The sequence below is a fragment of the Onychomys torridus genome, chromosome 13 (genome assembly GCF_903995425.1).
Source record: "Onychomys torridus chromosome 13, mOncTor1.1, whole genome shotgun sequence".
Classification (NCBI taxonomy): domain Eukaryota; kingdom Metazoa; phylum Chordata; class Mammalia; order Rodentia; family Cricetidae; genus Onychomys; species Onychomys torridus.
Genome location: NC_050455.1, coordinates 63,677,338 through 63,691,978, shown reverse-complemented (window position 1 = coordinate 63,691,978; position 14,641 = coordinate 63,677,338). Strand labels below are relative to the sequence as shown.

Genomic DNA, 14,641 nt, shown 5'->3' with positions numbered 1-14,641 from the left:
GCCCATCACTGTGAACACATGTAACACACACAGTGATTGTGTTTGGTATATGTATACTCTCACCACTGTGATCAAGATCACTTTGTCCCCACTTGGAAGGTATCAGTGTGCTGTGGTTTAAGTATGTATGGCCTTCAGAACAAGCTGAAATCGAGCTGCCATTGTGACAGTCCAAGAGGGAGAGGGTCCTGATGGAGTAAGATTTGTTTTCTCCATATTCTCTCTCTTCTAGTCCCATGTGATATCCCCCTCCCCTTTTTGAGCTGAGGATTGAACCCAGGGCCTTGTGCTTGCTAGGCAAGCGCTCTACCACTGAACTAAATCCCCAACCCCTCCATGTGATATTTCTACCACGTCACGATGCAGCTGGAAGGCACTAGAATCTGACACTGGACTTCAAACTTTTGAAACCCTGAGAAATAATTCTCACATATATTCATTCTCTCTCTCTCTCTCTCTCTCTCTCTCTCTCTCTCTCTCTCTCTCTCTCCCTCTCTCCCTTCCCTTTCCCTTCTTAGAAACAAGGTCTCATTATGTAGCCCAGGCTGTCCTGGAACTCACTATGTATACCAGGTTGGCCTTAAACTCTCAGAACTCTGTCTGCCTCTGCCTCAGGCTGGCCTTGAACTCACAGAGATCCGCCTGTTTGTCTCCCAGGTGCTGGGATTAAAGGCATGAACCACCATGCCTGGTTCTTTTTTTGTTTTTGTTTTTCCAGACAGGTCTCACTATGTAAATCTGGATGTCCTAGAATTCACTATGTAGACCAGTCTGCCCTCTAATTCACAGAGATTCTCTTGCCTCCACCTCTTGAGTGCTGGGATCAAAGGTGTGCACCACCACACCCAGCTTGGCTTTTTTTTTCTTCTTTTTCTTTTAAGATAGTTGCTTAGATATCTGATGTCCAATCTTTGTTCTTTTCTAACATGCATTTAACAACAGATATTTCCAAGACAGTTTCAGCTGCACCCCAAGTGGTTTTCCTTATTTAAAATTAAATTTGGGGAGGCAGGGCTTCAGGTAACCCACAGTGGCTTGACTTGCTATGTAGCAGAGGGTGACCTTGAACTTCTGCTCCTCTGGCCTCAACTTGCTTAGTGCTAGAATTATGAGCATGTATCACCAAACTGTTCTTTTTTGTTTGTTTGTTTTTGATTTTGTTTTTCAAGACAGGGTTTATCTGTGTAGCTTTGCGCCTTTCCTGGAACTTGCTTTGGAGACCAGGCTGGCTTCGAACTCACAGAGATCCACCTGGCTCTGCCTCCTGAGTGCTGGTGTGTGCGCCACTACTGCCTGGCCCCTGGCTCTTATTTTTTTAAGGTTTCTTTTGTGTACAAGTGTTCTGCCTGAGTGTATGTGCACCACGTGTGTGCTTGGTGCCTGTGGATGTCAGAAGAGGTCATTGAATCTCTTAGAAATAGAGTTACAGACAGTTATGAGACATTATGTAGATGCTGGGAACTGAAGTCAGGCAGGTCTTCTGTACAAATAAGTACTCCTCCCCCCCCTTTCTTTTGAGACAGAGTTTCTCTGTGTAACAGCCCTGGCTGTCCTGGAATTCCCTTTGTAGCCCAGGCTGGTCTCAGATTCAGAGATCTGTCTACCTCTGTCTCCAAGTGCTGGGATTAAAGGCGTGCAACACTATGCCCAGCAGAATAACTGCTCTCAACAGAGTCCTCTCTGCAGCCCCCTGCAATTAATATTCTTTTTGTAAATATCTATTTTTATTATGTGCATGGGAGTACCCTTTGTGTACATCTGGTGCCAGTACATATCAGAGGAGTGTGTAGTGGATAGCTGTTCTCTCTATGACCTTGAAGCACCACCTCTGGAGACGCAGCAGGTAACTGCTCCACCTGCCTATGACCTTGAAGTATAGGCCCCTGGGGCGTGGCCTCGAGGACCCGTAAGACTTCAGATGCTCGTAGGCGGCTCTCTTCTCTCCATCATGGTTTGGAGATGGGACTGAGTCAGGCGGCTGGAACAGCATTCCAGAACCTGTAACTATTCTGTTATGTACAGTGAGTTTTCCCCCTAATAAATTCCTTTACCCCTTAAACAGACTCCGTGGATTTCTCGTTACAGAGGTGAAGCCCTTGGATGCTCTGGAACTGGAGTCCCGACAGCAGTGAGCCACCTTACGTTCGCTGGGAACAGAACCTAGGTCTTCTGGAAGAGCGAGCTGCTCTTTTAACCACTGATGCATCTCTCTAGCTCCTTTCTGTCAGTTGTACTGTTTTTACTATCACGCAGTTCAAAATGTTTCCAGTTCCCTTTGTGGTTTCATCCAGTTCAACGCCCCGATTTGCTTTACACATTCTTTTCTGGGTCATGTCCAATCCGTTCTTAAACCTGTCTACTGAATTATTCTCAACATTCTAAAATTTCAGACGTTTTCTGCCTTCAACGCTCTGCTCAGACTCTTGGCAATACACCTGGTTTTTAATTAAAAAAAAAGATTTATTTTATAACTTATGTATTGTGTGTTTGCTGCATGAATTTATATGCACCACTCGGGGCTATGGCCAGAGGCCAGGAGAGGGCAACAGATCCCTTGGAGCTGGAGTTACAGGCTGTCGTGAGCTGCCCAGTGTGGATGTTGGGAACTTGAGCCCTCTGCAAGAGCAGCGAACACACCAGGAAGCTGAGCCCTCTCTCAGGCCCAGTGCCTGGGACTTTTGGACACAGTGAACACAGCTGTTGGAAATCTGTGACTGACATATCTGGACCACTTCTGGGGGTTCCTATTGTGTTGTTCCCCCTCATTTCGTGCCAGTGATTCATCTGGACTGGTTTCTGGATACATAGTTACTTTGTGTTGTAGTATGTAGCAAGATCTCAAGGCCTACAGTGGTTTCCATCATGGGTGTGCTTTGAAGCTGAGGATTCAGGGGATCTGCATTCTTCATCTAGCCCTCAGTGGGTTAGCAGTGCAGCTGCAAGACCCATAAAGTTTAGTCTAGAGATAGCAATGGAAGACCAGGTAAACTTTAAATCCTACCAAAATAGTTACCAAGTGTTTGGAGGCACTGTAGAGCTAATAGGATATTAAAGGGCCACCTGCCCAGTGGCACAGCAATGCCTCATTCTTCAACTCCATGCTCAGTGGTTCCTTTAAAGATTTGACTTTGTGTGTGTGTGTGTGTGTGTGTGTGTGTGTTGTCTTCATCACATGTGGTCAGAGAGGGTGTCAGATCTCTTAGAACGGGCTGTGAACCAACACATGGGTGCAGAACCTGGGCCCTCTGTAACCACTGCTCTTCCACCCCTGAGCCGTCTCTCCGGCCTTGGTTCCTGATCTACACACAGCCAGCGCAGGGTATTCTGGGACAGCAGTACACAACAGACTATGATAGGCTGTGTACTAACATGAGCCTTGTGTGTTTGAGCGCTTATGTGGTGATATGATGTCAGGTTAGGTGCTGGGAAATGAACTGCTGCTGATACTTCCTTGCTTTGGGTATGGGTCTTTTTAATTAATTAATTTTTGAGACAGATTCCACCCCCCACCCCCCAAGCTGAGGACTGAACCCTGGGCCTTGCGCTTGCTAGGCAAGCGCTCTACCACTGAGCTAAATCCCCAACCCTGAGACAGGGTATTTCTACATAGTCCTGGCCCCTGCCTTTTCTGGAACTCTATGTAACTGGGCTGTCCTTGAACTCAGAGACTCTATTGCCTCTGTCTCCCAAGTACTGGGATTAAAGGTGTGGGCCACTTCATGGGCCTTGAATGGCTCTGCTCTACTGAGATCCAAAACTATATTTAAAGAAAGAAAAACCTGCTGGGCGGTAGTGGCACACGCCTTTAATCCCAGCACTTGGGAGGCAGAGCCAGGAGGATCTCTGTGACTTCGAAGCCAGCCTGGTCTGCAGAGCTGTCTCGAAAAACCAAAAAAAAAAAAAAAAAAGGAAAGAAAGAGAAACCAGTTTGCCTGGCATGGGCACCGCTTGGCCCTCAGTGTTTCATGCTGATGGCAAATGTCGGTCTTTACTGTTTGCGACACCCTGGACCTCTGAGGGGTGCTGAGGCCACGACAGTAGCCTTGACTTTAGAGGCAGAAGCACAATAATAAAGCAGAGATATCAAGTGGCGAGCACTGAGGTCGTGGGCGGTGTCGGGAAATGCCAAGAGACCCACTGGTCAGGACCCCAGGTGTACTCGGTGGCCTGAACACAGCACATGGTCCCTTAGCTCTGCCGAGAGCTCTGATGCAAGGACCCGGCTCCCCAGAGGCTGAAGGATGCCATGTTGCCTACAGAATAATGTGTCAGGAAATTCAGGGTGTGGTGCCTGGCCCAGGACTGTCATCCTAGCGTTTGGAGAGCTGAGGCCAAAGACAGAGAAAACATCCAGTGCTTTGAAGTCTCCCCACTGTGAGTGTTTTCTGGAAGGCCCCTGAGGGTCACGGAGTGTGCAGTGGACTTGGCTCCGGTGCATTCCTCCCGGAGAGTCACGTGGGCAGCGGTGTGCTTTTTGTACACCACCGACATCCTTCCCTCTCATTCCTTTGTCTCACAGCTGTTTAAGGGTCCGCTGCAGGCTGCTGTTCATGCATCTTGGGACACGGGGAGCCAGGCTTAGAACTTGAACTCTTGAAAGCAGGAGGAGATTCTTTCCAAGAGTGAGGCGTTCTTTAAAACATCCATAGCATTGCAGAATCTCTGGATCATGATTCTCCCCTGCACCTCGCTGACCTGAGGCAGGGTCGGGTCTTACTATGTAGCTCTATCCAGTCTTGAACTCACAGAGATCCATTTGCCTTTGTCTCCTGAGTACTGGGATTAAGGATGTGTAACCATGCCTGGCTGCAATAACTGTTTCTTATCTCAAGAAAAATCAGATGTTCATTTCCATCAGATCCTGCATGGGTAATAGCAGAGGTCAATTTTTACCTTCTTGTGAACATGGGATAATCTTGTATTATTTCATTATTCACACACACACACACACATACACACACACACACACACACACACACACAATCATTATGTGCCTGAGTGTCTTGAGTGTACGTATGTGCATCATGACTGTGCCTGGTACCCACAGAAGTCAGAAGAGGAAGTTGGATCCCCTGCAACTGGGTTATAGTTGTGAGACACCATGTAGGGGTTGGGAACTGAACTCAGGTCCTCTGCAAGAGCAGCAAGTGCTTTTAACTGCTGAGCTGTCTCTTCAGCCCCGATAGCTTTTTAATTGACAGTTCTAAGCAAATTAGTATCTAAATTCAAGTACAACCCGGCTTATCACTTAAGTCTACTGCCCTGTGACCAACCTGTCCTCCTTTACTAATGGTTAAAAGAAACCCCGGTGACTTCAGAACTGAGGCAGGCAGCGGAGCAGCTGTGGACCTCAGTCCAGGAGAGCAGCCAGGGAGGGGGTGACCCAGCCGAGCTTTTAGGCCCGTGAGGCAGAAGAGAGGGTCAGTAGGAGGCAAGCACTGAGGCTGGGGCCAGAGGTTTTGTTGGCAGTATGCCCCCATCACAGTGAAGGCTTTGGGGACTGTAACTCTTGTTATAGGAACTGTCAGTCCTGTAACTGATGTCCCATGCTCCTGCTCAGGCCTAGACTCCCAAAGAAGTAGATCTTTCATATGACCCTTAATTTTTTTTTGTTTTTTGTTTTTTGTCTAAAGGAAAAGGAAGCAAATTAGAATGCACTGAAGACAACAAATGAAAGCTGTCAGTCATTTTCTGTGTAGGGATACACATCACCATTGCCTGCAATGTCTGTCAATCATTTTCTGTGTAGGGATACACATCACCATTGCCTGCAATGTCTGTCAATCATTTTCTATGTAGGGAATACACATCACCATTGCCTGCAATGCTAACTAGGCCATTCCACCTCCATCTCAAAGCTGGACTGGGACATCAGTGCCAGGGAGAAGCTTGTGGTCCCAGCCATTCCCGGGGAACTGGTATACAAGGCATCAGCAGGACAGCTGCCTTTGCCCCAGGACCCACCACCCCCAGGGAAGAGCTCCAGTTCCATCTACTCCAGAAAGGGATACGTGAACCACCCACTTACCTGAAAGCTGGGGAAAGAAGGCTCAGTCTGCTCACCCGGGGGACACCACCCACATTGTATGCATGGGGTCCATGGCGCTTCTGCCCAGGGCAATGGGGACAGGTGGAAGAGGCTGGTTCTAATAGACCAGTGGGGTGAACGAAGGTTGACACACTGATTTGGAATGCATTGCCCAATGCAATGGAACGTCAGCACCTGCTGCTCCACTCAGCATAGCCCAGAGGTGTCTAGGACCAAATTCATGGTCTCACAGGCCACCCAACATTTTTTCAAAGTCAGAAAGAAGGGAAAAACCATACTTTTAATCTCAGATGGAATACTGTCTTAATAAACTGGTCTCCTTTTTGTTCTTCCTACTACCTTGGTTTAAGGAGAAGGGTTGCTTTCAAAATTAAGCTTTCCCCCCCAAAATAATACAGAGTAGATGAACTTAATTTGTGCATGACTCCAACTGAAATCCGGGAACTGTAGTAGAATATTATTTAAGGTGTGTTACTTTTGTTTATGCTGCATTTGTTTAACTCTGTGAAGCTGTGTTACTGTGCCTGTGTAAAACACCTAATGGTCTAATAAAGAGCTGAACGGCCAATAGCAAGGCAGGAGAAAGGACAGGTGGGGCTGGCAGGCAGGGAGAATATACAGAGGGAGAAATCTGAGCGGAGAGAGTGAGGAGCTAGAGAAGGAGGAGGGCTCCAGGGGCCAGCCACCCAGCTACACAGCAAGCCACGGAGTAAGAGTAAGATTTATACAAGTAAGAGAACAGGAAAAGCCCAGAGGCAAAAGGTGGACGGAATAAGTTAAGGAAAGCCAGCTAGAAACTAAGCCAAGCTAAGGCTGGGCATTCATAAGTAATAATAAGGCTTCATGTGTTATGTTTTTGGGGATCTGGGTGGCAGACCCCCCAAAAAACCATAAACGACAGGGTACGGCTCAGAGGCCAACCTCCATGACTCCAACTGAATTCCAGGTACGGCTCAGATGCCATCCCCCACCCAAAGAGCTGTTTTCCCTCCTTGAAGGTTAGTGTCATGTTGGCAGGTACAGTGGGCTGCTAAGCAGCATGCAAACACATACATGCATATACGTGCACACACATACATACATGTTCGTGTACACATATATGCACACGCATACATGCACACACACAGACATGTTAGAGAAGCAGCACGAGTGACTAAACACAGATTTCAATATTTGAGAAAACAGATGTGCAGGCTGAGCAAGAGGATCGCTGTAAGTTCTAGGGCAGCCTGGGCTACATAGTGAGCTTCAGTTTAGCTACAGCATGAGAACAAGCCTCGCAGGGTTGCAGAGCTGGTTCAGTGGTTAAGGGCACCTCTTGCAGAGGACCTGGGGACAGTTCCCAGCACCCACGTGGAGGCTCACAGTCTTCTGTGACTCCAGTTCCACCTGACGCCCTCTTCTGACCTCTGTAGGCATCAGGCATGCATGTGGTGCACATATAAACATGTAGGCAAGCTGGATGGCAGTGGTGGCGCATGCCTTTAATCCCAGCACTCAGGAGGCAGAGGCAGGAGGATCTCTGTGAGTCTGAGGCCAGCCTGGGCTACAGAGTGAGTTCCAGGACAGCCAGGGCTACGCAGAGAAACCCTGTCTCAAAAAAAAAACAAACAAAATCCCACAAAAGACGAACCAACTAAAAAACCCACATAGGCAAAAACTTATACACACAAAATCTAAGTATAAAAAAAAAAAAATCTAAAAACAGTTTTAAAAAAAAGGAAATGGCATGCACTGTTGATGTGCTTGTTATGTGCCTAAGGCATCAGGATCCCAGGAAAGCTCTAGATTTTGGGTTCACAAGTTTAGAAATAAGGCACCTATTGAACAGCAAGTTTTCTGTTTTTTATTATTGTGCACCCCCCTTGCAGAACGACCAAAGCCGAGCGACCTACGAACTGGTGGCGGTTTCCCCACCCTCACAGTGTGAGAGGGCAGTCCGCTGTGTGAGTGTGGTAGAAGACACCCCAGGCAGTCTGTCTGCTCATACTCCTAGACATGAAGTACCCAGCAGAGCGGCTGTGCTGGGGGTGGGGGTGGGGGTGTCCCGCTTCAGTCAGAGTCCATGGTAAACAGCTGGATGTCCTGTGGGTTCCAGTACAGGCCTACTGCCGAGTTGTAGACCAGAGACCAGACGTAAGGGATGAAAAACTCCTCGGGCTGCTCCTCTTCCACGTATTTGAATTTCAGTTCTGGAAATTTCTGCAATGGGAACAAGATGACTTTTTATGCACAAGAAAAGCAGTGGTCTGTGTAAGCAAGGCCCTCCCCAGAGCGGTCACAGGCTCGGAGAGCAGGCCTTTCATAAATTTTGACTGTCCAATGGCTTCTGGGAGAATATAACTTACCTGCTGTGCTGACTAATTTGATGGCAACTTGACACAAGCTGGAGTCCTCTGAGAGGAAGAACCCCAATTTAGAAAATGTCTCCACAAGATCAGGCTGTAGGCAAGCTTGTAGGGCATTTTCTTAATTAGTGGTTGATGGGGGCACGGGGGAAGCCCATGGTGGGTGGTGTCATCCCTGGGCTGGAGGTCCTGGGTTCTATAAGAAAGCAGGCTGGGCAAGCCATGGGGAGCAAGCCAGTAAGCAGCACTCCTCCATGGTCTCTGCATCAGCCCCTGCCTCCAAGTTCCTTCCCTGCTTGAGTCCCTGCCCTCACTGCTTTTGATGATGAATTGCTATATGGAACTGTGAGTGAAATAAACCCTTTCCTCCCCAAGCTGCTCTGGTCATGGTATTTTATCACAGCAATCGTAACTCCGACTACGACACCTGTGGCCACAACAACCTAAAGGCGGTGGGGGTAAAAGGCGGCAGGGCAGACAAGGTAAATATCCCCCCCTGCTCAGTTTCAAGGCCTGGCTCTTCTTGAGACATCCTGTCTTGGGGAGTGGGTAATTTTGGAGATGAGAATCTTTCCTCAAAAATTCTCAGGGTTGGGGATTTAGCTCAGTGGTAGAGCGCTCTGCTCGCCTAGCAAGTGCAAGGCCCTGGGTTCAATCCTCAGCTACCAAAAAAAAAAAAAAAAAAAAAGTCAGCTTTCTGACTGTATAAAGTTCAGGAAGAAGTATGGACTTTGGTCTGGGCAAGTGCTCATCTGGTTGGTTGTGCTAATCTAGCAGTGTGATAAATTCTTTACAAGAAAGTGAGTTTTATTAACAAACAAAAAGTCCCGAGCCCTGAGCTCAAGGGAGAGGCATGGTTGGCTAGGGAGCAGCTGGCAATGCAGTCAGGCCTCATCCTCATCCTGCTGGGGACAGAGAGAGGCGGAGGCCCATCCCAGGCTGGCTCTGTACAGTGTCGAGGGCCCTGGGGCACTCACTCTTCATGGCCTCGGAGCCTGCAGGTTCGTGGCCTGAGGTAGCACTTAACATTTTATCGTAGCATCAGGACTTGGCTTCTAACTCGAATTTTATTCCTGACTACTAATCCACCCGGGGCAGAGGCCATTTTCTCCCTGTCTCCTGAGGAGCAGCTGGGTCTACAGAAAGCCTTTGGCCTTTTCCCCCAGCCACGGAGACCCCACCAGGAGAGGCTGTGGTGTGATAATCCCTATTGCAGGTGGGGTGGGGAGAGCAGGGACAAGCCAGGGTCCTAGGATGTAGGTGGAAAGCTGAGGGAGAGGGCTGAACGAGGAGGGAGCAAGACCTCCATATGCATCCACTGGGCTCATGGGCTGAGACTCGGAGGGAGCTCGACGTGGCTATGCCCTGGAGTGCTGGTAGGTGTTCATCACTCACGAGGCCAGTGACGTCATCTCCAGGCCCCAGCCACACGGGCAGATATGTGAGGTCCACCATCTCACTGAATCTTATCACAGAGCCCATTTGTTTACTGTCTGCTGCTTGGTGCCAGAAGGCCTGTGTGGGCCAGGGCCTGCGGGTGTAGCAGTTCCTGTTCTCACAGGAAGTTCACTCTCATGGAAGGACAGACAAGTAGCAGTGGGGACAACAGTGGACACTTACAACCAAGGAGTGAGAGAGGGAGATGCTTCAGGGACAGCGTGGTAGCATGGTCAGATGGAGCGGGTAGCACGTCCTCAAAGGGACAGTGAGTGTGAGTCCCAAGTCACGCTATGTTGGTGGGTCTAGAAGGCAGCAGGGAGTGTTAACACTAGCCAAGAGTGTCTGGACCTGAGACACGAAGATCCCTGGACTCCGGACTAAGTGTCGGGAGTCTTGCGGGGGGGGGGGTGTCGGGGGGGGGGTCTGAAGAAGGGGGGGGCATAAGGGGAATACTCTGTACGGGTGACCTCCACCCCAGCGTGGGAGACTGAGGCCCTGCAGATCCCTAGGGGAGGTAGAAACTTTGGTCTGAACTGAAATGGGGCTAGCTGGGGATTCTAGGATTTAGGGAAGGGAGGTCTGGGTACATGCACACATGTGTAAACACACACATGTACACACACACATTGTAGGAATTTTGAAGTAGCAGAATAATGCAGAACTGAAAACACCCATGTGCTAGATCCTCAGGGCTCCAGAATGATCTAAGGACAGAGTCAAACGATTGTTCTGTGGTGAGGGGAGTTCTGGGTTACATTTGAAAAGCACGTGGAGTGTTCTTACAAAGGAAGTGCTCTGGCCTTTGGCATCACTGCCACGTACCACAGGCCACTGTCACACACCACAGGCAGTTAGCTCCGCTGCAGTAAAACAGGCTCCAGAGTGTCACGAAAGTATGGACAAGTACCAACCTTATGGTGGTCATCTGTGAAAAGTCAGCCCTGTAGGGACAGGGAAAGGCGGAAGCTACCACCAAGCAGCGGTCCTCAGGCTTCATTCAAGGACTGCTCCCCACACAGCCTCGGGCTAGACAGCACACTGTCCTGCTGAGGCCGAGCCTGTCCCCTAACAGAAGGGTCAGCCTGGTCAGCAGGCGCTGTGCCTGCCTCAAGGACACAGAGCGATTGGGTGGGGTGAGGCTGACTGCCCCTGGTCCCCATCTGACTGACCAGGTCAGTTAGGGAAGGAGTGTCACCAGGCAGTGGCGGCGCATGCCTTTAATTCCAGCACTCAGGAGGCAGGGGCAGGAGGATCTCTGTGAGCTCGAGGCCAGCCTGGTCTCCAAAGCGAGTTCCAGGAAAGGCACAAAGCTACACAGAGAAACCCTGTCTTGAAAAAATGTAGGAAAAAAGAAGAAAGAAAGAAAAGGAGTGTCAGTGTTCTAGATACTCTGCCACTGTGCTTCGATTCAGTTCTTTGAAGTAGCTCAGGATTAGCTCTGGCAGAACCCAGCACACCGCTGCTCCTCATAACACCCTGCCTTCCTGTGTGGAATGTAGCCATCAGGCAGCATGGATTTTGTTGTTGTTGTTGTTGTTGTTAGAATTAAAAATGACTCAAGCTCTTGGGAGGGGATATGAGGCCACCTTTGTGAGACCACCGTCTGTATGTCTGAGGAGATTGGGGCCGCTCGCACAGGACCCCTTCCAGCTGAGCTGCAGAGAGCTAGGCAAGACTCTTACTGAGCTACTGGCGGTCACCAGATGCACCACTCTCACAGTGTTGGGAAATTCTGTGACTGATCTGTTGGCAGGGCTATGAGTCAAAGATAGTCCTGAAATATGGAGACTGGAAGTGGGAAAAAGCACCCAGCATCCCTGGGTGGTTGTTCACACCAACCGTCCTAAACGAGACCCCTTTCACTCTCTACAAAGGTGTAAGGTGAGGACTGTCCCTCTCATCTGAAGTAAACAATTTAGCCAGAAACAGCCAAAGCTCCTACGCATTGTGAATGGTCTCACGGTCAAGAGGTGTCCATAATGGCCAGTGCATCCTGGGGACAATCACTAGGGGGATGTCCTAGCACTCACCAGGGCAGACTGTCAACAGCAGATAAGGGTAGATTTTATAATGAAGTTATTCTTCAAGCTAAGCAATAATTGTTTCAATAGAAGTTCTCCATAATACACCAGTAATTATTCTCCAGCACTAGGGAGGCAGAGGTGTGAGGATCTCTATGAATTTGAGACCAGCCTGGTCTATACAGCGAGTCTCCGGGATTCTGAGCAATTTCTATCTAACATGATTGGTTACATTAAATAAATTAGCTAAATTCTGCCTTATAACTGGTGGCTTTGGAAGTCTTGTCCCTTGATCACATTCAGGCTGGAATGCAGCACTATTGTCTGAGAGTTTGCACTGGACTGTCTGGACGTCGCAACTGTACAACACTCAGATTAGGTAAGCCTTGTGATGGTGTAAGGGCCTAGCAGAACGCCTAGCCCCGAGCAGGCATCTGATGACTACCGGCCATTGCTACTGACAGTAAAATGACACACGGCGATCAAATGCGAGACCAGAGACACCGTGACTGAGTCCATGGCTCTCAGCGCCACAGACATTTCTGAGGAACGGAGCTATGTCACTGAAAGGAGATGGGTCTGAAGAATGGCCTCTGTCCTTACCTCAGCAGCAGGCCAACAGGAAGGGAGAGAATGGCCCCGAGGCAGGTTTCCACTTAGAGTTATGGGGCAGGAGGCCACTTCTACTATGTGTCAAATTGGGCCCATGACACAGGTATTCACAGTCTTCTTGTAAGATTCTGTGGCACCTTCAGCAATATCCAAGATAGAGCTGGGGCTGTGAAGCAAGTTCTCGAAGCTGCATGGGACTGGGCAGGCGGGGCTGAACTAAGGGGGATCCTAGCATTTTTGCTTGGAGCCCTCAGGGACAGCTCAGTAGAGTGCTTGGGATGTGACACTGACTGAAGTCTCTCTCTTTCTCTCTCTCTCTCTCACACACACACACACACACACACACACACACACACACATACAAGATACACACCTGTGTGCACACAAATGATACACACAGGGTATTTCCCTGGGACTTTGGTTTCTCACTTGGTGTAAAATGCAGGACTCAGAACTCCTTTCAACTCTGACCAGCTATCAAATGACCCTAGTGGGGGTTCCAAACCCCTCCATTCCTTCCCACGCCTGCTGACCCCCCCACTGTAACCTTCAAGTCAAGCAGGTGCTGGTTTCCCACAGCTAGCTTCACAGCAGACACCTTGTTCCCCGGGCGGGGTCAATCACCTGTCCTGGCCATTCAACTGATGATCTTCAAGGCCAGTTCTTCTAACTCTCTAAGACCAAGACAATATTTAGCTGTTGTTGAGTGACTCAGTGGTCTAGGAACTTACTACTAAGTGTCTTCCAGGACTTAGTCCCTGCATGCTGGCTGGTGAAGAGCTGATCATTTTTATAGACAGTGTTTCCAAACTGCAGGCTCCTGAGTGTGCACCGTGAGTCACAGAGTGGAGGGCAGAGACAGAACGGTATGACAACAAGAACCACTACCACTGCTGGGGAAAAGTTTGCATCTGGACACAGCACAATGGCCCCAAGACCACAGCATAGCACCCTTTCTCTGCGGCTGTTATCTTTCTCCTCGAGTGAACGACTGAATCGTGAGCTATTCCCTGGGTTCTTTCTGGAATCTTCTCCAGCTGGTCACATGGTTCACAAAGGATGAACAAATACAAAGAAAACAGAGACCTGTTTTCCAGACTGGCGACAGGAGGTGAACACTCGAAAGCCCAGGAATGAGTCATTTGTGAGCCTAGCTGACTGAGGACTCTGAAGGAGCAGATAACGGGCATAAATAGGAAGAATTTTCAAAATGCTCTTCAGCCAACCTGACGCCTGTGTATACAGCGGCATATCTGGGCCTGCTGTACAGTCACCGTGTCCCCCAGCCCCACTACAACAACCTGTCTGGTTAGCTATGGAGACTAGAACAGATGTCCTTCAGACCATGTGACGAGCTTCTCTGAGATGTCTTAGAATGCTCAAGAGCCAAGGAAAAGAAAGACAAAAGGTTTTATTTAGAGCTAAAGACACCAGGGACGCATTTTGTCAGGATGCAGTGCCAAAATGTCGTCTTGAGAGTCAAATCGGCAATCCAGAAAGAGTCATCCTTCCTTTTACATTCCTTTGCAAGCCTACGGAGAACAGTAATGCCATCCTGTGTGGTTGAGGGACATCCAGTCTCCTCACTGGGGGGTGTCTCTATCGCTCACACCAACAAATGCTATTGGCAGCTGCATGCCAGCTGTGGGCCAGAGGACACCCTCAGGCCATCCCTGCTCTGACAGGAGCCTGGCGCTTAGCTTTCTCTTCCTGTTCTCTGTCTCTCTGGCACTTCTCAGGCCCCCTTGTGGCTCCTGCCAGTGACTTTTGGGTAGCTGTGTCCTGAGGTCCACTGTGTCCTGGGAAGGGACAGGCGTTTGAGAGGACAAGGGGGCTGCCAGGTAAGACAGGAGCTCTCCTGGCTCTTGCCAACCCAGGACAGCAGCAGGCCATATCAGCACAGGTGGTTTTGGTAGGAACCCTGGCTTTCACACCTCTCTTCAGGATTCCTGTGGCTTGGTCCCGATGTGGGAGAAAAGCCACCTCTGATGCTAGGAGCTTGGTCTTAGTCCAAAGCCACTCACAGCAGCCCTGCTGCTTTGAGTTTTGGAGCCAGAGGTAACGCTAGACTCTCAAGGGGGGCCAGCTCCAGCGAAATCAACCCACCACAGTGGGACATCCGGACGCTTAGCTCCGAGACAAAGCGGAAGTCTGATTTGGTGGAGAGACTT

General features: G+C 49.4%; 1 protein-coding gene across 1 annotated transcript in view; it reads right to left on the bottom strand.

The window, feature by feature from the left end:
- Positions 1-7,872: 7,872 nt before the first annotated feature.
- Positions 7,873-14,641, bottom strand: part of Dym (dymeclin) — a 277,340-nt gene continuing 270,571 nt past the window's right edge. Inside the window, exon 16 of the mRNA XM_036205223.1 lies at positions 7,873-8,251. Coding sequence (XP_036061116.1) covers positions 8,102-8,251 — 150 coding nt within the window. The 3' untranslated portion in view covers positions 7,873-8,101. The remainder of the gene's footprint in view (positions 8,252-14,641) is intronic.